This window comes from Macaca fascicularis, chromosome 14 (assembly GCF_037993035.2).
Source record: "Macaca fascicularis isolate 582-1 chromosome 14, T2T-MFA8v1.1".
In the NCBI taxonomy this organism is placed as follows: domain Eukaryota; kingdom Metazoa; phylum Chordata; class Mammalia; order Primates; family Cercopithecidae; genus Macaca; species Macaca fascicularis.
This window is the reverse complement of record NC_088388.1, coordinates 58,950,808-58,973,959: the sequence shown is the minus strand read 5'-3', so window position 1 is coordinate 58,973,959 and position 23,152 is coordinate 58,950,808. Positions and strand designations below refer to the sequence as shown.

General features: G+C 37.2%; 2 protein-coding genes across 15 annotated transcripts in view; both read left to right on the top strand.

Moving 5' to 3' along the window:
• The first annotated feature begins 2,122 nt into the window (after positions 1–2,122).
• Positions 2,123–3,899, top strand: OR2D3 (olfactory receptor family 2 subfamily D member 3). The gene has a single exon (XM_065528645.2). It carries the CDS (start codon positions 2,907–2,909, stop codon positions 3,897–3,899), a length of 993 nt encoding a protein of 330 aa, XP_065384717.1. The 5' UTR covers positions 2,123–2,906.
• Positions 3,900–8,394: 4,495 nt separating this feature from the next.
• Positions 8,395–23,152, top strand: part of ZNF215 (zinc finger protein 215) — a 29,906-nt gene continuing 15,148 nt past the window's right edge. For 7 of the 14 annotated variants that reach the window (XR_012423436.1, XM_065528643.2, XM_045371434.3 and 4 more), the window contains exons 1-3: positions 8,395–8,602; positions 9,538–9,683; positions 14,481–15,059. Coding sequence is in view for 6 of the 14 variants with exons in the window: in XM_065528643.2 (XP_065384715.1) it covers positions 14,660–15,059 (400 nt within the window). In the remaining 8 variants the exon portion in view is untranslated. Of the gene's footprint in view, positions 8,603–9,537; positions 13,057–14,480; positions 15,060–23,152 lie in introns of those variants that run through there. The other 7 variants (XM_074014473.1, XM_074014469.1, XM_065528641.2 and 4 more) reach the window with 4 other exon arrangements.

Below are 23,152 nucleotides of genomic sequence, written 5' to 3'. Positions count from 1 at the left end.
TCCAGCCTGGGTGACAGGGTGACAGAGCAGACAGAGCAAGACCCTGCCTCTAAAAAAAAAAAAAGAAAAAAGAAAAGGAAAAGAGGATATGACAGACATTACTTTGGGTCTAACAGTGATATGTTCCTAAGAACATATAAGTTATTCTTTGTGGAATTTCAGAAATTATTGCAGGAGAAGAAGTGGTTCTTTGAATAGGCTGTTTCACTAATTTTGATAATTCCAATTACATCTAGATAGATACTGTGCCCTTATATTGTCGATATTTTGCCCATATTGTGCCCCCTTTCACTGCTGCAGTTACATATATTTGAAAACATGCTGTAAGTCAATTTTTGAGACTACATTTTGAGTATGGGGCAAATTTTTCCTTTCCATATTCTATTGAGAACTGGGTCAAAACACATGAATATTTAAGTCTTTTACTGTAATTGACAAAATTACTTTCCAGAAAGAGTAATACAAATTTTCCTAACCACTTGCTTTTGCAAATGTGTCCTGTTTTTGTACCTTCATTATACAGCTAATTAATTCTATACTTGCTAATTGTATGATTTGGGGACAGTAACTTAACCTTTCTGTGCCTCAGTTTCCTTACCTACAAGACAAAATTAATAGTATTTTAATTTACCTCATAATGCTATTGGGAAGATATAATCATATAAAACCCTAAAATTAATGCTGTTATGGGTTCAATGCTTAATGAATATACTAGCTATTTTTTGTTATGGTTTTGGTGTTAAAATCTTAGATAATTACCCAAGTGAAAATTTCTTTCATTGTTTCAATTGTACTTATTGAGCTTTAATAATATTGAATATTTTTCTTATATTTAGTAGCTATTTGCATTTCTTCTTTGTAAATAGTCTGTTCATATTTGGCCCATTATTTCTTGGACTTCACAACTTTCATAGAGTTTTATACAAACTCTTAATGTAATAAGGTCATTTAATTTGACTTCTTTTCCTATTTGGATGCCTTTTGTTTTTTTCTCTCTGCTGGTACTATGTTGAACATGATTGGTGAGAGTGGGCATATTTGTCTTGTTCCAGTTCTCAAACAGAATGGTTCCAGCTTTTGCACATTCAGTCAGATGTTAGCTGTAGGTTTGTTACAGATATACCATCTTTCACGAGTCAGATGGCTTTCATCAAAAAGTCAAGAAATAACAGATGATGGCGAGGCTGCGGAAAAAAGGAAACACTAATATGCTGTTAGTAGGAATGTAAATTAGTCCAGCCACTGTGGAGAGCAGTTTGGGGACTTCTCAAGGAACTAAGAATTAAACTCATACCAACAATCCCATTGCTGTATATACACCCAAAGGAAAATAAATCATTCCACCAAAAAGACACACACAATTATATGTTCATCACAGCACTATTCACAGTAAAAAAAGACATGGAATCAACCCAGGTGCCCATCAATGGTGGATTGGATAAAGAAAACGTGTAACATATACACAATGGAATACTATGCAGCCATGAAAAAGAAGGAAATCATGTTCTTCACAGCAACATGGATGCAGCTCGAAGCCATTATCCTAAGCGAACTAAGGAAGGAACAGAAAACCAAATACTACATGTTTTTAGTTGTAAGTGGGAGCTAAACATTGGGTACACATTGACATAAAGATGGGAACAACAGACACTGGGGACAACTAGAGTGGGGAGAGCGAGGCTGGGGGAAATGGCTGAAAAACTACTTCTTGGATACTATGCTCACTACTTGGGTTGCAGACTCATGTGTACACCAAACCTTAGCATTTGTACTCCAAATTTTGTAATAAACTTGCACACGTACCTTATTCTAAAATAAAAGTTGAAGAAAAATAAAATTATTTAAATTTTTTTCTGACATCTCCCTCCAACATTTTTCTTGGTTTGTGGCTTATCTTATGATTCTATTATCTCACAGAAGTCTTTCAATTTGTGTGGCAAATTCTGCACATATTTTTCTTCATGGTTTCTTAGAAAGTGTTTGTGTTTTTCAAGTCTGGTCCTATCCAAATATCACAAAAATTTTAACTTATTTTTTCTTTTTGTATTGCTTTAATTTTAATATTTTATTTCTTAATCCAAATAGTTTGGCCTTTGTAGGATAGCTAAGGCTTTACTTTTTTTTTTTTTTTTTTTTTTTTTTGAGACGGAGTCTCGCTCTGTCACCCAGGCTGGAGTGCAGTGGCCGGATCTCAGCTCACTGCAAGCTCCGCCTCCCGGGTTCACGCCATTCTCCTGCCTCAGCCTCCCGAGTAGCTGGGACTACAGGCGCCTGCCACCTCGCCCGGCTAAGTTTTTTTTTTTTTGTATTTTTAGTAGAGACGGGGTTTCACTGTGTTAGCCAGGATGGTCTCGATCTCCTGACCTTGTGATCCGCCCGTCTCGGCCTCCCAAAGTGCTGGGATTACAGGCTTGAGCCACCGCTCCCGGCTAAGGCTTTACTTTTAAACTCAGCAAAAGTCTGTTGCTTCTTAATAGGCCAATTAAGTTTGATTCCTGAAAACCACTTCACACTTTTGAAGTATATGTTATAATTAAATATGTGGTATTTTAAATAGTTAGTGGTAGAGTTTTCCACATAAGGATAGTCCTAACAGTATATACAGTCATTTCCTAACAGTATATTTATAGCCAGTTAGTAAAATCCACATGAACTCTAACATCCTTACATCAGAACTAGCCAAGAGGGCTTTAACAGTATTATACTTTATTAAAAAGCGGTACTGTGGAGAGAGGATTTGGAAAATAACTAACTTGGTTTAAATTGCAACCAATTAATAACAATAAATATATGCATTTATTGTTAATCAGAACAAGCTCGATAGCAAAGAACTAGAAATACTCAACTAGGTGTCAGTTTTAACATGACCCTCTTCTACAAGATTTGATGTCATAGACCCAACAAAAATGTGTTCTTTCTTCTTGTGCCAAACAGGTAAACAGGCAAAAGTATCAATGGGAGAAGAAAACCAAACCTTTGTGTCCAACTTTATCTTCCTGGGCCTTTCACAGGACTTGCAGACCCAGATCCTGCTATTTATCCTTTTCTTCATCATTCATCTGCTGACTGTGCTTGGAAACCTGCTCATCATCACTCTCCTCTTCCTGGATTCTCACCTTCACACTCCCATGTGTTTTTTTCTTAGAAATCTTTCCTTTGCAGATCTCTGTTTCTCTACTAGCATTGTCCCTCAAGTGTTGGTTCACTTCCTGGTAAAGAGGAAAACCATTTCTTTTTATGGGTATATGACACAGATAATTGTCTTTCTTCTGGTCGGGTGTACAGAGTGTGCACTGCTGGCCGTGATGTCCTATGACCGGTATGTGGCTGTCTGCAAGCCCTTGCGCTACTCCACCATCATGACCCAACGGGTGTGTCCCTGGCTGTCCTTCGGGTCCTGGGCCAGTGGGGCACTAGTGTCTTTAGTAGATACCAGCTTTACTTTCCATCTTCCCTACTGGGGACAGAATATAATCAATCACTACTTTTGCGAACCTCCTGCCCTCCTGAAGCTGGCTTCCGCAGACACTTACAACACAGCAATGGCCATCTTTTCAATGGGCGTGGTAATTCTCCTGACCCCTGTCTCCCTGATTCTTGTTTCTCATTGGAATATTATCTCCACTGTTATCCAGATGCAGTCTGGGGAAGGAAGGCTGAAGGCTTTTTCCACCTGTGGCTCCCATCTTATTGTTGTTGTCCTCTTTCGTGGGTCAGGAATATTCACCTACATGCGACCAAACTCCAAGACTGCAAAAGAACGGGATAAAATGGTATCTGTGTTCTATACAGTGGTGACTCCAATGTTGAACCCCATAATTTATAGCCTGAGGAACAAAGATATCAAAGGGGCTCTCAGGAAACTAGCTGAGAGAAAGTCCTTCTCTCATAGGCAGTAACCTCTGAGTCTGACTTTTAGAGCTATGGTAACATCCTTTAAAAAGGAGCAAGATTTTAGTAGGCAATTATGAATTAGGTTATTTCAGGAAGAAGTGTGAAAATGAATATGTTCTAAAAACTGAATACTACGATCTAAACAAGAACATAGGAAAAAAAAAAAGCATGAAAAGTTAGGTCATTTCCTGATTGTAAAAGGTGTTGGGTGCTACTGTGAGGAGTTTGGAGTTAATTCAGCTGCCATGGGCATGTTTTAAGCACAGTCACAATTGAATCTAGGAGGTTTCAACCAGATTATTCTGAAATAACAGCTAATACAAATTGCAAGCATAATTCTAACATCAAAGACTCTCAAGTTTGTATGTCTTCGGCATACAAACCTTAGAATAGGCTCTGATTAAAACAATTAAAGTATCTGTAAGAATCTTTAATACTGGGTTCATTAGATCCTAGAGCATTTCAGCTTGTGAAAAGGTATCAGAGAAAATAATACTTCCTAGTTCTTCATGTTCTCTTCTGAAAATCCCCCAAAATTTTATATAATCACCTCAAATTTCGTGTAAGCATAGACTATCAGAGTAAAAAGGGAATTCAATAGTAATATAATCTGAGACTTAAATTATTCCATAATATCTCTATCGAATAATTGTTCAGCATTTGCCTAACCAGGAATGATACAGCTCCTTACTCCATTGGGCCACTCTCTTTCATATAAAGGTAGTTTTTAGTATTACAGAGATCTTCCTCATGATAAGTCAAAATCAATTTTCCTGTGTCTTCAACCTAGATTCTCTAGTTTTAGTCTTAGAGCAATTCTCGTTATTCTTCTGTACCAGAACACACTAGGTCAATTTCTGTATTTGCCCAAATTCAATTGTCTCTGCCAACTGCCATTAGTTTCTTTACAATTTCTTTATCTAATATGCTTTGGTACCCTGTATTCATCTTGGTCATCCCCTTTTGAATGAGCCCAATTTACCTAATGAGTATTTCTTTAAAAAACAAAAGAGAAATTAGAATTTTAGAAATTGGAGTTTACCAATTCTAGGGTGACCCCTCCATAGGCTTCAATGCCTGCACATCATGTCACACTGTGGCCCAACTTCTCTAAAATAGTCAATTCCAGAGTCTACTTCAGTTCCTCATAAACCCGTAATACAAATAAACTGGCTGGTAGCCACTTCGTTCTTTCACTTAAACTTCTAACATTCACATGTTTAGAGGTGGTTTTCTATGGTAACTATTCTATAGCCATCATGCACATGGGGTCCAGAAACCACAGACCTCAGATTGACTGTGTAGAAGTCCCCTCCAGTGAAGAGCTATCCCATAGCTGTACTTATTTCTTTCTTCTTTAATTCATACATACATACATACATTTTAAAACCAGCTATTGATCTTTTATTTCATTTTATCTTATCCAATTCTGAGTGTATTTGATATACCCAGAGTAATGACTGAGACCTGTACTACAATAGGCAAACTTTAATCTGGGGTATGATAATCACTGAAAACTTTCATTCAAATGATACGTGTTAGTTGAGGTGATATAGAGAAGGATAGGAAATTTTTAGTTGAATTTGGTAACTTTGGCTGCTAGTTATGACCTAGATGAGATCTATTTCAGTGAATAGAGGAAAAATAAGAAAATGTAAACAGACATTTGGAGATGTTTTACCATGAGGAAGAAGGAGGAAATGAGGTGTGGTTAGGAAAGTGGGATTGTGGGGATTTTATTCATTTTATTTTATTTTAGATGCTTAGGCTACTCCCCCACCCATTCCTTGCAGATTCTAGCCCCTGATTCACTGCCACTCTCCCAAAGATACTGCTCCTATGTTATAGTTCTTGGTTATTTTAATTTTCACATAGAATGAAATATTCAAATAGTTTGCATTCTGAGATTCCTTAATCCTTGCTTCTTTAATGATTTCAGTTACTCATTCTCATGGTCATATCTTAAATATTGACATTAATGATAACTGCCATTCCCCTCTGACCACATTTCAAACACACTCCTGAGTAAAATAAAATGATTGCTGTTTTAAAGCACTAAATTTTGAAATGGTCTGTATGCAGCAATGGATTACTGACACATTGAGAATTATGTTCCCACTCATTCCACCAAAATAGATGCCAATGGGGCTTCTTCATAAAGCTGTCTGCATGAAACCACTACTTCCCATGCTAGGGAGGGAAGGGGAAAAGAAAGACTCTAAAAATTTCTAATGAAAACATACTTAATACATACACTAAGAAATCATCACAATGATGACACATCAGTCAGGGTTTTTAGTTTCAAGTAACAGAAACTAAGCATGATTTAAGTTAAAAGTAAAAATATTGAAATAATATTTGAGCCATATAGCCAGAACCACAGACCAAAATTGTACCACAGAATTCGTCCTACGAAGACAAGACTTCCATTTAGCACTAGAGGCATAATTTACCTGCCAACACCATCAGGACAAGACACTGCTTCCAGAGCTGCTGATTCTGGAAACTGAATATTGCTGCATCCATTGCCACTGTTGGAAAGAAAAAAATATGTCTTCTGACAAAAACAACCTGAGCCAGGTGATCAAATTGAACAACAACAAGGATAAGTCATGTTGATAGTCTGTACCTGTGATGTGATGTAATAAAAATGGTACTCTATCTCTGTGACCTTCATCTCCAGTCTAACCACAGGAAAAACATCAGAAAACTCCGAATAGAGGGAGATCATACAAAACGCTTGACCAGTACTCCTCAACACTGCCAAGGTTATCAAACACAAAGAAAGTATGAGAAACCGTCACAGTCAACAAGAGCCTAAAGAGACATGACAACTAAATGTAATGTGATATTCCAGTTGGGATCCTGCATCAGAGAAAAGAAAAAAGATAAAAACAAAACAAATAAACCAACTAAAGAAATCTGGTCTTTACCAACCTGGACAACATGGCAAAAATCTATCTCTACAAAAAATACAAAAAAAAAAAAAAAAAATTAGCCAGGCATGGTGACAAGCACCTGTAGTTCCAGCTACTTGGGAGGCTGAGATGGGAGGATCACATGAGCTCAGGGAGCTCCAGGCTGCAGTGAGCTGTCACACCACTGCACTCCAGCCTGGCAGCCTGGGTGACAGAGTGAGAACCAGTCAAAAAAAAGAAGAAAGAAAAGAAGCAAGCAAGGAAGAGAAAGAAAGAAAAGAAAAGAAAAGGAATAGAAAGAAAGGAAGAAGGAAGGAAGGAAAAAAGAAAAGGAAAGAAAAAATAAAAGGAAAGAAAAAAGAAAAGAAATCTGAATAAAGTATTGTGGACTTAATAACGTATCAATGTTATTTCATTTTTTAATTTTTATATTTTATTTTTATTTTCTTAGTTGTAACAAATATACCATAATAATGTAAGAGGGTAATAACAGGGAAAACTAGTTGTGGAGTAAAAGGTAACTCTCTATATTACCTTCTCAATGTTTCCAAAACTGTAAATCCAAAACTGCTCTAAAAAATAAAGTCTATTTAAAAACAAATAAATAAAAGAAACTATATGGTGTGTCCTTGTTTTTTTTTTGTGTCACTAGCTATTCGAAGTTGCCATCTTGTTTTACCTTAGTCAACTCCTGGCCTAAATATAAAGCTCTTTCTGGTTTAAGTTCTTTCACTCTGCTCCTACATCACTGTTTACATGCCTCTGTGCAAGCACTAATCATATTATCATGTACTTAATGTCACCGAGCATTCTGTACTTTGTGACACACACATCCCTTCCCTCTGTGTCTCCGCACCCACCAGATTTCCTCCTACCTCTCAGGCTGATCCTCCTCTCTCTCTTTTTTTTTTTTTTTTTTTTTTTTTTTTTGCAGGTCCGCCTTCCTGACTCAACCAATGGTGTTGGTGTTCCCCGGGCCAATCCCAGCCCATTTCCTTCTATTCTATTTTCTCTCTTCCTCTCTGTCTCTCCCTCTGCAATCCTATTCCAATGAATAGCATCAATCACTATCTACCCAGATTGACACAAATTTTACAGGTCTAGCCCCAGACATCTCTAAACTCCCAGATGCTTACATCCAAATACCTAACTGACAATGCTTCTCGGATGCCACAAAGTACCTCATTCTTAACAAGCCAAAACAGAACAACGAACTTACTTCCATACAAAACTGAATGAATGAATCTGTGAACTAATAAACCAATAAAGACCATGTAAGACACAGACAATGTCTTGTTGAAATTATCATTGTTTTTGATTCCAGACAAATGGGGTGTGGGGAAAAGAAAGGCGATTTGGACTCGTTTTCCCAGACGGGATGAGGAAGCGCCGGAAGTATGACGCTCATTTCTTTAAGCCACCAGAAGCGCCTTGTGAGTCCATTCAAAGGGCCAGAGTTCTAAGAGTGAGGCGTGGGCGGGGCCTGCAGAAAGGGGCTGGGTTTGAAAAGACCAGATCTACCTTACCCACCCAGGTCGCAGGGCCTACTGGGGGGTTCCTTCCACAGCTGGTGCGCGTGCGCAAGAGTGCGCCGAGGTTGTACCGTCGCAATATATGAAACTCAGAGCGGGCTGTGAGTTGAGGGTTCGCGAGATCAGGGGTTCCTAGTTGCAGCGTGATTACCAACACCAGCTCCCTTCACTGTCCAAGACAGCGATTCCGCGGCTCCTCTCAGAACTGGCGCTTGGGAGTGATTGAACGGGCCCCTGAAGAGGAGCGGTGGCTCACAGGTATCACCCTCGTTGGTGGGCAGTGGGCAGTGGGCACGCGGGGGCTTGGGATTGGGAATCACGCTTGAGGGCGTCCATGGGGAACGTGCAGCTCCCCTCAGCTTGCTTGCAGTTACCCAATTTCCACGCTGCCCTCCAAGGTCTGTGCCTGAGAACCGGAGGAGGGCGCGAGCTGACTGGAGGGATAGAAACGTGGGCTGCGGAAGTAAGACTAGCGTGAGAGCAGCGACCGAGGACTAGGGGTGGGCCGCGGGACGGCTGGGGTCAGGATCCAGCTCCGCTAAAGCAAGGATTTAACCACACTCCTGTCTCCTCTTCCATTCTGTAATAGGGGCAGTCTCCAGACGCTCAAAGTGGTTAGTATGTTATGATCAGCTGGTTTGGGAATGGCTGCTATTGATGCCTTATGGAAAAACCAAGTGTGACTGAATCAATCAACTGGGAAAGACAATGGAGTTTTAATTCCATATTGCCTTGTTTTCCCAGTCATTCCTGGCCACCTCCCTAAAACATTAAAACCTCCAAGTATCGTACTTATTTTAATATAGTTATTTCTCCATTTACTGTAAGTGACTTATATTCAGTCACTTATTTGCAAACTGTTTTCTGTTCCTCTTTATCTGAGCTAATCTCGCCACGTGGTTCTTACCTTAAGCAGCTGTCTCACCTACAACCTGTTTGATTAGAAATAACTCTCTTCACAGACAATACCCTTTTCCCATAATTAGCAGCTGTTCAAGTTCCTTGCGGCCGTAAAGCCGTAGAACTGGTGCCACCTGATTATATTCGTCTAACCGTCCACTACGACGTTCGGGTCCCTCCGTCACAGTGGCACCGGCTCTGTGTCTTAATCCTGAATCCCACCTTTATATCAGAGGCATCTATTCAGTACTTTAGAGTTTAACGGTTATATTTCTTGCCTTTGTATATTCCAGTGTTCATGACTTACCATTTAAGCTACTTGAAGACACGTCACACCTTGGATCTCTATCATCAAAACTGTTCCACCTCGGAAATCTTAATTAAATGCGGCATGCCATCCTGAACGTCTCTCCCTGTCCTAGCTCTGTAACTGTTTACAGTGAGTAATTCATTAATTTGTGTTTTTCACCTACAAACCTCCCAGTATATTTGTTGCTTTTTTTATTTCCTGAGTTGGATAGTTAATGCATCTCATTCTTGTTTAATTATATGTAAGGCTTTTCCATTGCCTATCAGGAGCTTCAGCTGTGCTCTTTAGATTTTGACATACAATGTTTTTACTGTTTTTAGATACTTTGCAGTTGTACTTTTGATTCTCTTTTTTTTTATTTTTATTTTTTTTAGTAGCAAACATTTGAATTTTAAAGTAGGTTAAATTGTTTTTTCTATGTGGTTTTAATTTCTGGTTTTGCATTCTAGTAATAAATGTGGTTTCCACTATTGTTTACCATTTATCAAGGATTTTCTATTTGGTAGCCTAATAAATCACTTTCATAAACATTCCCATAGGTGCTTGAATAGAAACCACATTTTATCTAGTTCTATTTATTAGGCTAAGCATATTATTTATATCCATTATACTATTACTTTTTCGACTTTATCTGTCAAAGTCTAAGAAAGTTACCTAATATCCCATTTCTATTGTATCATTGTTGACTCCATTTCTTGTTTTCTGAGAATTTTGCTAAAAATGTTTCAAGTATGTTGTACATTTAATGATAGTTATATTTCATTGAGTTATAATCATTTAGTTTCCTCTAATGTATTTGTGCTTTTAATGCATTATAATTTTAATTCACTACACTCTTGAATATTTTTTGTTTGCCTGGTATTTTTTAAAAATCATTTTACTTTCAGTTTTGGAGTTCTCATTTTGGATGTCTTTTGAGTTTTATGTAGTTTGAGTTTAAATTTTTACACAGTATGTTTATTGTTGCAATTAACGTCTTTGTTACTTTTACTTTTTAGCATAAAGCCTTTTCTATTTTGTCTTTGACATATGGCCTGTGAGCTTTTATTTTTTTCCTTCTCCATTTTTGTTACTTTCAAAGTATCTGGGCCCATAGTTCATTTTTTTGTTGGACTCAATGATACTACTTCAGGACTATTCCACCAGTCATATTTAAGAGATCACTCTCGGCTGGTTGCTCACACCTGCAATCCCAGCACTTTGGGAGGCTGAGGTGGGTGGATCACCTGAAGTCAGGAGTTTGAGACCAGCCTGACCAACATGGTAAAACCCCATCTCTACTAAATGCAAAAAATTAGCTGGGCATGGTGGCAGGTGCCTGTAATCCTAGCTACTTGGGAGGCTGAGGCAGGAGAATCACTTAAACTTGGGGGGCAGAGGCTGCAGTGAGCCGAGATTGTGCCATTGCACTCCAGCCTGGGCAACAAGAGCGAAAACTCCGTCTAAAAAAAAAAAAGATTCTTTGCCATAGCATTGTGCTTGTTTTCTTTAATTGAGCTAGAGTGTAGAGGTGGTTCCAATTTGTTTTCTATGTCAGGTGAGATCATGAGTCCTCTAAGTGGGCCTTTCATCTGCAGAAAACTTCACTGAGCCAGCTGCACCCTCATTGTTGTTTATTTTGTGTCCTCATGGGTTAAGGCTGAGTGGTATATTTTTAGAGCAAGTAAAGAAAGATCTGCCTGGAAATTGTTAGTGTCCTGAACAAATGCAATTGCATAAATCAAAAGTGGAGCTAATGAGGCCAGATCAGGAGGAGCGTGGATGTCAATAGTTGTGGCAGGTTTTCAGTCTATTGTATTACGGTGAGCCTTGGCAGATGTGAATGAGGAGAAAGATGGACTTGTGTTACGAGTTTGGGGAGATGTCAAGGAGCACCCCAGAGGGATTCATTGCAGGAAATGCTTGCTTCAGGGCAACCGGAAGCAATTTTCTATCCAGTGAGACCCAGGAATAGCCCAAGAAAGGCACCATTGCCCTTTTCCTCCCCGGGCCATGACAACATAAAAGGGATCTTTCAAGCCAGAAGACGCCTGCCTCTGTGGCTTTTCACTTGCTGTGGGAAATCCTTTGGGGAGCTTGCATTCACAGATAAAAAAAAATTCTAAATAAATTGAATAAAGTTACAGGAAAATAGAGAAGATAGTACAACAGTGTGTCCATACACCCCTCCACTAATTTTTCCTATTAGTAACATTTTACATTAGTATAGTACCTTTGTTACAATTAATAATACTACATTAACTAAAGTCCATGCTTTATTCAAGTTTAATTTTTACCTAATGTCTTTCTTATATAGAATCCATCCAGTATACCACATTACATTCTGTTGTCATGCCTCCTCAGGCTTCTCTTGGCTGTGACAGTTTCTCAGACATTCCTTGTTTCTGATCATGCTGACAGTTATGAGGGAGTATTGGTTAAGTATGGAGAACCATCTGTTGGGATTTTATGTTTTTCTCATTATTAGACTGGGGTTATGAGTTTAGAGCAGGAAGATCACAGAGGCAAAATGCCATTTTCATCACATTATCTCAAGGCTACATCCTGCCAACATGACTTATGGCTATTGATGTTAATCTTGGTCACGTGGGTGAGGTGGTATTTGTCAGGTTTTTCCTCTGTAAATTTACCTTTCCCCTCCCCCAACATTTCCTCTTTGGCAGGAAATGCCTATGCAGAGTCCATACTCAAGCGGTGGGGTGGGGAGTTATGCTCTACCTTGTGGGTGGCTGAGAATTTGCATAAATTATTCAGAATTTTTCTGCATAGATTTATTCTCCCCCATTTATTAATAAGTTGCCATTTATATCAGTGTGGCTCATGAGTATTAATTTGTTTTAATTATCTAATATTCTGTTGCTTATATTGTTCCAGATTTGGCCACAAGGAGCTCTTTCATTTGGCTCCTGTGTACCTTTGATGTGCCCCAATAAATGTTTCAGTTTCTTTTTTTAAAAAAAAAATTTTTGAGCATTTTTTTACTTTCTGGCACTATAAGATGCTCCATGCTTATGTTGTATGAGCCTCAGTCCTAGAATCAGCCATTTCTCCAAGAAATCCTGGTTCCTGTTGGAGAATGGTATTAGAAACCAAGATCTGGGAGCTAATTGTTCTTTTGCTGCTGGGCTGTTCTTGCTTCTAGACCTACTTAGCCAACAGAGCAAAGAAATATGTGTTTATACTAATCTATGTATATATACATATATGTAAATATTTATGTAACCATCTTCATCTAATTCAGCCAAATACAAGTTCACACGTAGGTCTCCAGCTCTAATCCATTATCACAAGGATCATTCTAGACTCCTTCCCTTGATTTTCTGTAAATTTCTAGTCAAACATTGAGAAACCTGGCTCTTACCACTCATCTGCCACTAAACTGTCTTTTAATAGTTCTGTGTGTCCTTCCCCTACTCTGTTCACTAATACTTATTTGAATGCTGAGTGATCTATTCAGGCAGGCATTGCCATGGACAAGGTCGCACAAGCTTTTGGCCAATAGGTAAGATCTAACATTGTAACATACATGTGTGCATATGATCTACTGAGTGCTTACTGTGTGTATCAAGAAATGAGATGAGAGCTCTTTTAATACCTATAATTTGATCAGATATTTTTATATCCATTTTACAGTTGAGAATGCAAATGCTCAGCTTTATACATATAGTAACTAGTACAGCTGAGATATAAACTCATGTATCTATGACTCCAAAGTATGTACTCTCATTTATATATTGCCTATAGCAGAGTTTCTAAACCTTGCAATTATCGACACTTTGGACTGGGTAATTCTTTGCTATTGGGGGCTATCCTGTGTAGGATATTTAGCAACATCCCTGGCTTTGACTTCCTAGAGGCCAGGTACAATCTCTAGCTGTAACAATCAAAACTGTCTCTAGACATTGCCAAATTTCCCCTGTTGGCAAAATCTCCTGATTGAGAACCACTAACCTTTGATGATCATAATCAAAATGACACCTGAATAGTAAATTGCATCTGGACTTGGAGAACTGTAAATCAAATAGAAAAAGTTGTATCTGGACAGCCCCGAATGTAGTGACACCTATAATTTGACAAGCTCTTTGAGACAACCCGTAAAGTTGTGCTCAGTTGTTATGAGAGATATTGGCTCCTGGGAGAATTCTTTTGAGTCAGAGTGTTTCCTACACCACGTTTATGGGTCTCATCTCCCTGCACTTGAGCTACACTCTGCAAAGACTCACACTGAAGAAAAATGCATATTATTCTGCTAGCAAGTTGTTTTTTGCCTTCTGAGTAAATTGGTGCCAAATATGACTAATAGTAGTCTTGTGAGTCTAAATGTTCAGTTGCGCCTAAGACATCCCTGGTGGGCATTGCATAATTGTCCATGGTAAGTCCTAACAGATACAAACTTTTCACTGTAGTCTGGGAATCCACTTTTTGATTTATTCCTAATAATAGTTTATGGATATTATTCTAGTATATTTTAAACAATTGTCTCTTACCTTAATTTCTAGTGCTATTGTCAGTTTCACTCATAGAATTTTATTAGCATTTTAATAAGAACTTGGGGTAAGGTTTTTCAGTCATATCTATTCTGAAACCTTAATATCCTACCTGAAGTTTTGTGTTGCTTAATTTTAAGGTAAAAATGGTTTGCTACTTGATATGGAATAAATCTAATTGTAATTCAATTATGAAGTCTTTTTAAATCAAAGGACTCTTCATCATTTGTTTCGGTATGTCTATTTATCTGTGTGTGTCCTTTGGGAAACTGGTTAGGAGAAAGGAAAAGCATATTTTCTAGTTTTAAGAAAGGAAAATAAAATAGAAGGAGAATCCAGATATGTATTTTTCTTAGGCAATTTTAATAACAATAGTTATGTTTTAAAACTATGCTAATATATGTTTGTTACCTGTGGGTTAATTTCTATCTTTTTTCAGTTGCTCAGGTATCTGAATATTGGCTTTGTGTATAAAGTTCCTGGAGCTTTCCTTCTTACCGTGAAATAACTTGGCTTAAATCACGCTGCATATAGTACACAGGTGCTTAGCTCAAGCCTGAGAATTACTGCAATCTAGTAAGGTGGATTTGAACTACTGTGGGAGTTCTATTTAGGAAGATGCAGCCTCTGAGCAAGTTGATGGCTATCTCAAAACCTCAAAACATGTCTCTACATGAACAAAGAGAGGTTCTGAGAGCAGATATCTCTTGGCAGCAGGAAACCATCCCCATTGTGGAGACACATGACTCTGAGGCATCTCGTCAAAAGTTCAGGCATTTCCAGTATTTGAAAGTGTCTAGGCCCCATGAAGCCCTGAGCCAACTCTGGGAGCTCTGTCTTCAATGGCTGAGACCAGAGATTCATACAAAGAAGCAGATTATAGAACTGCTGGTGCTGGAACAATTCCTGGCAATCCTGCCTGAAGAAGTCAGAACATGGGTGAATTTACAACATCCAAACAACAGTAAAGATATGGTGACCCTCATAGAAGATGTGATTGAAATGCTTGAAGGTGAAGGTAAGAATATAAAAAAATTGAAGGTAAAATACTTGACCTTTCCCATGTAAAGAGAAACTATCTTTTTTTGAGGTCAGAGGGTATCAGGTGCCAGATCTTGAAGGACTTTATACTACTCTATTAGGCAGCCTTGACTTTATTCTGTAAGTAATAGAAATAGAGAATTAGATCTCACAGATTGGGTAGGGGAGTGAGAGAGTTTGATTTGCCAGTTAAAAATATTATGTTGACATCAATTTAGAGCAGGAGTTGGTAAAAAATGGCACACAGGCCAAATATTTTTTAAAATAAAGTGTTATTGGAACATAGCTATGTCAATTTACATTTTGTCTATGATTGCTTTTGTGCTATGAGGAGAGTTGGGTACTTGTAGCAGAGACTGTATTTTCCGCAAAGTCTAAAATATTTGTTATCTGCCCCTTTACAGAAAAAGTTTACTGATGTCTCATGTAAAGGAGAGAGATCTGAGGGTTCTGAAAATAGAAAAACCAGTTAGGCTATTGTGATAGATTAGATATTAGAGAATGAGCATTGGGAAAGCAGGAGTTTGAACCTAAAGGAATTATAAACTTATAAATAGGATACCTTTTGACATAAATTCACATGTACTGGCCTGCATGAGTGGAATTTGGGAGTGGGGGGAGAAGTTGTAATACTTTAATTATGTGGCACGTTTTATTTGAGGTTCCTGTGGGACTTCCACAATGAATAAACCAATATATAGTTAACAGTATGCCTTCAGTGTTCAGAAAGAGAAGATTTGGAAGCTTATATGTATGAACAGAGCAGTAGGAGAAATACAAATCCTTAGGGAGCGTCAATATTTAAGAGCTGGTCTAGGTGTAACTATCAGTTACAGGAAATATAGAGGATAGTGGAACATGTTGAACTATACCATGATAATACCATTTGTAAAATACAAACTGGGAAACTATAAGACAGTCCAGTTTTTAAGGGAAGGAGTATGGCAAAGTGATATGGAGATTAGTTATACATCTTTTAAGTTTTTTAAATCATGTGAATGTGTGGACCTTATAAGATAAGAGGCCATGAACTGGATATTTAATGAGGAATTATTGATTGGGGAGAGTGACTGTGTTGGTATTGTGGTTATATTTAGTCTTTGTCTAAAAAATACTTTTTAATGAGCAAAAGAAGAGAAGCCTAATAATTCCTAGAAAGTAATAATCTAGGAAATCAGAGAACCAGAAAAGATTGGTATCTGAGTTAAGAAAGGAGAAATTTTCAAGAAGTGAATGTTCAACAATGGTATACCAAAAAGGTCCTATTAGGATCAATATTAAAAATAATTCATTGAAATTGTTGATTAGGAGTAATTTTAAGGTTTAGTTGGAGCAGTTTTAGAGGATTTGAGGGGTGCTTCTTTGTAGTGAGTTGTATTAGTTTTCTATTGCTACTATAATAAATTACCACAAACTTGGTGGCTTAAAACAACATGAATGTATTATTCTACAAGTCTGTAGATCAGAGATCAAACATGGGTCTCCCTCAGCTAAAATCAAGGTAAAGGTGGTACCGTTTTCTTTCTGGGGCTTATGTTCCCCTTCCCCTGTCTTCAAAGCTAGCAACAATGGGCCAAGTCCTTTTCATACTGCCACATCTCTGACACTTTATTCTGTTGTCATAGCTCTTGCTCACTCATGGTGCTTCTCACTGTCTCACCACACTGGGAAAGGTTCCTCACTTTTCAGGATTCATGTAATTAGGTTGTGATCACCTGGATAATTCAGGATGATCTCCCTCATCTTAAGGTCCTTGACTTTAATCACATCTGCAGAGTCCTTCTTGCCATGTATCCAAGGACTAAGACGTGGATATCTTTGGGGGCTGCTATTCTGCCCATCATATGGGTTAAAAAACATAGGTTTGAGGTGGGAATGTGATCATGATTATAGACTATTCTTGAGAAATCTAGTAGAAAAGGCAAATGAGAGGTTGCAGGGTAATACAGAACTGAAGAAAGTCTTTTGGTTGTTTCTTTGGTTTGTCTGGTGGCTCTCTGAAAAACCTGCTCATAGGGCTTGCCCTTATTTTACCTAGCTCAAAAGTCACTCAGAACTGAGTTGGCTACCTGGGGTGTATTTGTCAAAAACATTTCATGGAAAATGTATTAGCTACTGCTGTCTGAGATAATAACAGTTGAGATGCTGAAGAATGATATGCTTTGAGGGAATAAGGGATTTTGAAAGCTCCCACATATTTCTGAAAATCTGGAAGACTGAAGACATGTTTAGAAAGACCTGAGAAAGCCCTAACTCTTATCTCTAGCTGACCTTCAGGTGCTACACAAGCAAGAAGTGAAGAACAATGTAGAGTTAAAAGTGTCTGAGTGAGTGAGTGTGCCCTAATATACACAATGCAGCTGCAGAGACCAGTTGATGGTTTTTGTTTTTGATATTATTTTTATGTTTCAAGGCATTTAAGAAAATCTCTGTGATATTACAAGCTGACCACTAAGCTGAGGGAACAGATTCATGCAGGTAAACACAACATGGAATATAGACTTTACAAAATTAGTTCAAAAGTTACTAAATGAGCAATAACTACAACAGTTCGAGCCTCAAAATATATGAAGCAAATACAGAAGTGAAAGAGAAATAGATCAAGAATAATTATTGGAGATTTCACCCCAATTTTATTAACAGATAAAAATACTAGAAAAAAGATTAAAAAGGAAATAGAAGACTTGAGAAACACTATAAACTGACTTGAACTAACAAATATACAGAGTGTACTACCCAAAAAACAACAGAAGATACATTTTCAAGTATACATGGAATAGTCTCCAGGATAGACCAAATGTTAGACTAAAAAACAAGTTTCAGAACATTTAAGTAGATTGATATCTCATGAAGTATCTTTTCCAACTATAGCAGAATTAGAAATCAATAACAGAAGGAAATCTGGATAATTCACAGATAAGTGGAAATTAACAGTCACATAATCAATGGGTCAAAAAGGAAAGCACAAAGGAAATGAAAAAATATTTTGAGAAATGGAAACAAAAATACAACATACCAAAACTTATGACATACAGTGAAGGCATGGCTCAAATTATAGCTATAAATGCCTACATTAAAAAAAGAGATCTCAACCCTCTACCTGAAGGAACTAGAAAAAGAAAACCTAAAAGCAAGAAGAAGAAAGAAAATAAATATTAGAGCAAAGATAAATGATGTGGAGAACACAAAAGTAGTAGAACCAACAAAACTGAAAGTTGGTACTTTGAAAAGATCAACAAAATTGACAAAGGTATAGCTACACTAACCAAGAAAAAGAGGACTCAAATTACTAAAATCAGGAAAAGTGGGGACATTACTACTGACTTTGCATAAAATGAAAGGGTTCATAAGAGAATACTATGAGCAATTAAATGCCAACAAATTAGATGCACTTAGATGAAATTCACAAATTCCAAAAACACAAATGACCAAAACTGACTGAAGAAATAGAAAATCTGAACTCAACTCACCAATAACAAAAGACTGAATTAGTTATTTTTAAAATTTCAACAAAGAAAACTCAAAGATGATATGGCTTTACTGGTGAATTCTACTAAACTTTTGAAAAATTAACACCAGTATTCTCAAACTCTTCCAAAAAATTGGAGGAACACTTTTTAACTTATCCTATGAGGCAAGTACTAATCTGATGCCAAAGCCTGACAAAGAAATCACAGCAAAAGAAAAATGGCAAACCAAATCCAACAGCATTTTAAGAGGACTATACAAAATGACTTAGTGGGATTTATCCCAGGAATGCAAATATGGTTCAACAAATAAAAATATATCAGTGTTGTACATCATATTAATACAGTGAAAAGGGAAAAGTGCATGATTATCTCAATTGATGCAGAAAAAGCATCTGACAAAATCCAATGCCCTTTTATGACAAAAAATAAAAAAAAGACTAGAAGTGAACTCACTCGACCTGACAAAGGGCATTTATAAAAAACCCACAGTTAACATTATACTTGATGAACTTGATGAACAAGTAAAAGCTTTGTTCTTAGAATCAGGAACAAGACAAGAATGTCCACTCTTGCCACTTCTATTCAATGTCATACTGAACGTTCTAGCTAGTGCAATTAGGCAAGAAAAAAAGAAAAAGTATCATGATTGAAAAGGAAGAAGTGAAACTATCCCTACTGGCAGATGTTGTACTCTTATATAGCCAAAATTCTAAATAACCCAGTAAAAAACTATTAGACCTAATAAATTCAAAGTTGCAGGATGCAAGATCAACAAAAATAGGTTATGTGCCTATAGCAATGAATGACCCTAAAAAGAAACCAAGAAAATAATTTCATTTATAATCTGTGAAAAATAAAAGAGAAACGTAGGACTTGTCTGCTGAAGACTACGAACCATTGTTGAAATTAAAGACCTAAGTAAATCCTGCGTTCACGTATTGGAAAACAATATCATAAAGATAATACTCCCCCAAAGCAATCTACAGATTCAAATGCAATCCCTATCAAAATCCCAGCTGCTTTTTTTTTTTTTTCCTGGCAGAAATGGACAATTAGATCCTAAAATTCATATGGAATTGGAAAGGACCCAAGATAGTCAAACTGCCTTCATAAAGAAGATAGTTTTACAATGTACACTTCTCAATTTCAAAACTCACTAAAAAACTGCAATAATCAAAGCTATGTGGTATTGGAATAGAATTAAGAGTCCAGAAATAAACTCATACATCTATGTCCAATTAATTTTTGACAAGGGTGCCAAGGCATTAAATGAGAAAATAATAGTTTTTCAACAAATGTTGCTGGGACCACTTGATTTCCATATGCAAAAGATTGGAGTAGGGGCCTTACCTCATATCATGCACAAAAGTTAACTCAAAATGGGTCAATTGTCTAAATATAAGAGCTAAAGTCATAAAATTCTGAGTAGAAAATATAGAAATAACTCTTCATCACCTTAAGTTTGGTAATCAATGCTTAGCTATGACACCAAAAATACAAGAAACGAAAGAAAAAATAGATAAATTAGACCATCAAAATTAAACACTTTTTTGCATCAAAAGACACCATCAAGGCAGCAAAAAACCTACAGAATGAGAAAAAACATTTTGAAAATCATATATCTGATAAGGGTCTAATATCAGGAAAATATAAAGAACTCTTACAATTCAATAACAAGATAAGCAACATAGTTTTTTAAATGGACAAAGGACTTGAATGGATATTTTTCCAAAGAAGATATACAAATAGCCAAAAAGTATAGGAATAAATGTTCAGGATCACTAGTCATTAGGGAATTGCAACTCAAAACCATAATGACACCCACTAGGATGGCTATAATAAAGGAAAAAGAATAGGGTTAACTAGGATGTAGAGAAATTGTTTGGAATTGTATGTCGTTGTTGGCAATATAAACTGGTTCAGCCACTGTGAAAAATAGTTTGGTGGTTCCTCAAAAAATTAAACATAGAATTACCATATACCCCAGAGAATTCAAGACACATATTCACATTAAGAAGTGGAAACAACCCAGATATCCATCAACTAACGAATGGATAAACTGTGCTATATACCTACAATGCAGTATTATTCTGCTGTAAAAAAGAATAAAAGTACTGATACATGTTTAAAAAAAAATGTTTGGAACTCCAAAACATTATGCTAAGTGAGAGAAGTCAGACACAAAAGGTCACATACTATATGATTGAATTTATATAGAATGTCCAGAATAGGCAAATTCGTAGAGACAGTATGAGGAAAGGGAGTGTATGGGAGTGACTCCTAAATGAATATGGGGCTCTTTCTGGGTAATGAAAATGTTCTAGAATTACATAGTGGTGATCATTGCACAACATTATGAATGTATTAAAAGCCACTGGATTATATTCTTTAAAATAGCTAATATGGTGAATTTTACATTATGTGAATTTTACCTTAAACTTAGTTCTAAGCTTAATAGAGAATGAAGTGACTTCACTAGAGCCATGATAGAATGGGAGAAAATTAAAGAATCAATGTAGTGTAGTGGGACTCTGATAAAAGTTGGAGAATATACAAAAAGCAAGGACGTGAAAATTGAAAGGATAGGAGGATGCAGTTATCGATTGATTTATCTAATTTTATATGCATGGTAGGATAGTTCTAAGTAATAAAGACCAGAGTATGAGCAAGGAAGTAGATTGGTTGCTGATGGTTATTAGAGATAAGAAAGTCAAAGTTCTATCAGTCTGGGTTGCTGGAAGGGGTGTCTGTGTCAGTGTTGAAGTAACCTATTAAAAGACTGTCAGGATTTGGGGTGAAAAGCAACAATGTGGACCAAGTAACCACAGTTTTTATTGGCCTAGTACAATTACTTTAGTGTTGGTCATTCACAACACACTAGGCTCTCTGAGGGCAGGTATTTCTGTATCTCGCACATAGGAGATAGTAAATATGTGTTGAAAAAATGAATGTGTGATAGCTTAATATATTATAACATCAAGAACAGTATAGTTAAATGGCATAAACCAGTAAGAAATATTTTTGCATGACAGAAAATACTAGGAAGTGGAAGGGAGGTACAAGTAGATCAGAACAATTTCCAAGATCATAGTGCTTACAGGATGGAAAAAGGTGCCTTTGATGATGCCAAGATCCATTTAGCAAGGGAGAAGGAAGAGTCTATAAAGAATTTGAGAATGTATATAGATGTTTCTTTGAATGGAATGAGGGTTTCGGAGAACACGATGCTAAAAGTTCAAGAAGGGGAGGTCAGCAGAGAAGAACTAAGGGAAGAAAATGATATTTAGAGAGAGCAATAAATAAGAGGATAGCTGATTGGAGGCATTTGTACCTTTCCAAGATACCTCAAGAATTTCCAAGAATGTCAGCAACAAGGAACAACATTGTACTGACCTAAAGATTATGGAATTGAGCAGACTGACATTCTACAAAGTGTTATATAGACTTGAATAAAGTTAACAGATCTCAGGGCCAGGCTCACACTTGTAATCCCAACTCTTTGGGAGGCTGAGGCAGGAGGATCACTTGAGGCCAAGAGTTCAAGACCAGCCTGGGCAGCATTGAAAGATCCTGTCTCTAAAGAAAAAAAGAAAAAATATAAAACAAAAAACAAACTTTATCCGAGCATGGTGGCACATGCTTGTAGTCCTTGCTATTCAGGAGGCTGAGGCAGGAGGATTGGTTGAGCCCAGGAGTTTGAGACTGTAGTGAGGTGTGATTGCACCATACTGCACTGCAGCCTGGACTGAGCGAGACCCTCTTTTAAAACAAACAAAATAAAAAGTTAGACCATAATATTTACAGCATTCACATGGTACGTTGCTGAGAAATTTGGATTTTTGTTTGCTTTTATTCAGACAGGGTTTCACTTGTCACCAGGCCTGGAGTGTGGTGGTGCGATCACCACTCACTGCAGCCTCGACCTCCTAGGCTCAGGTGATCCTCCTCCCTCAGCCTCCCAAGTAGATGAGACCACATACACACACCACCATACCTGGCTAATTTATTATTATTATTATTTGCAAAGAAAGGGTCTCCCTATGTTGCTTAGGCTGGTCTTGGATGCTAGGCTCAAGCATTCCTCCCACCATGGCCTCCCAAAGTTGTTGGGATTACAGGTGTGAGCCACCAGGCCTGCCCTGATAGTGTTTTAAGAAGTCCCCATGCAGTTGTTTAAATTATTGTTGAACCCAATTATACATTTATAATGGAGAATTCATGCTGATTATTATGTAACTGCATGGTTTTAAGATTTCTGGGGGGTTTCAAAGGTCATGAAAAGTTTTAAAATGGGGGTGGAGATGATACAGGTTTGCCAAATCTTTTTAAGTAAAACATTTTTTAAATCAATAACATATTAGAAGACATTTTAACATCAAAAGAAAGTCCCTTATATTGAATAAATATAATGTTATAACAAACTTACTACATTGTTTCTACTCTTTTCATTTCACCCTGAATCAGTGAAAACTTCACAGACCAGTGTGACACTTGAGGATCACTGATGTAACTCATGAATCTTCCACAGTGGCCCCTGGATAAACTTCTCACTGAATGGCTGGATAAGAGAATTGGTTGTCCCTCAGAATTTTATGTTTTG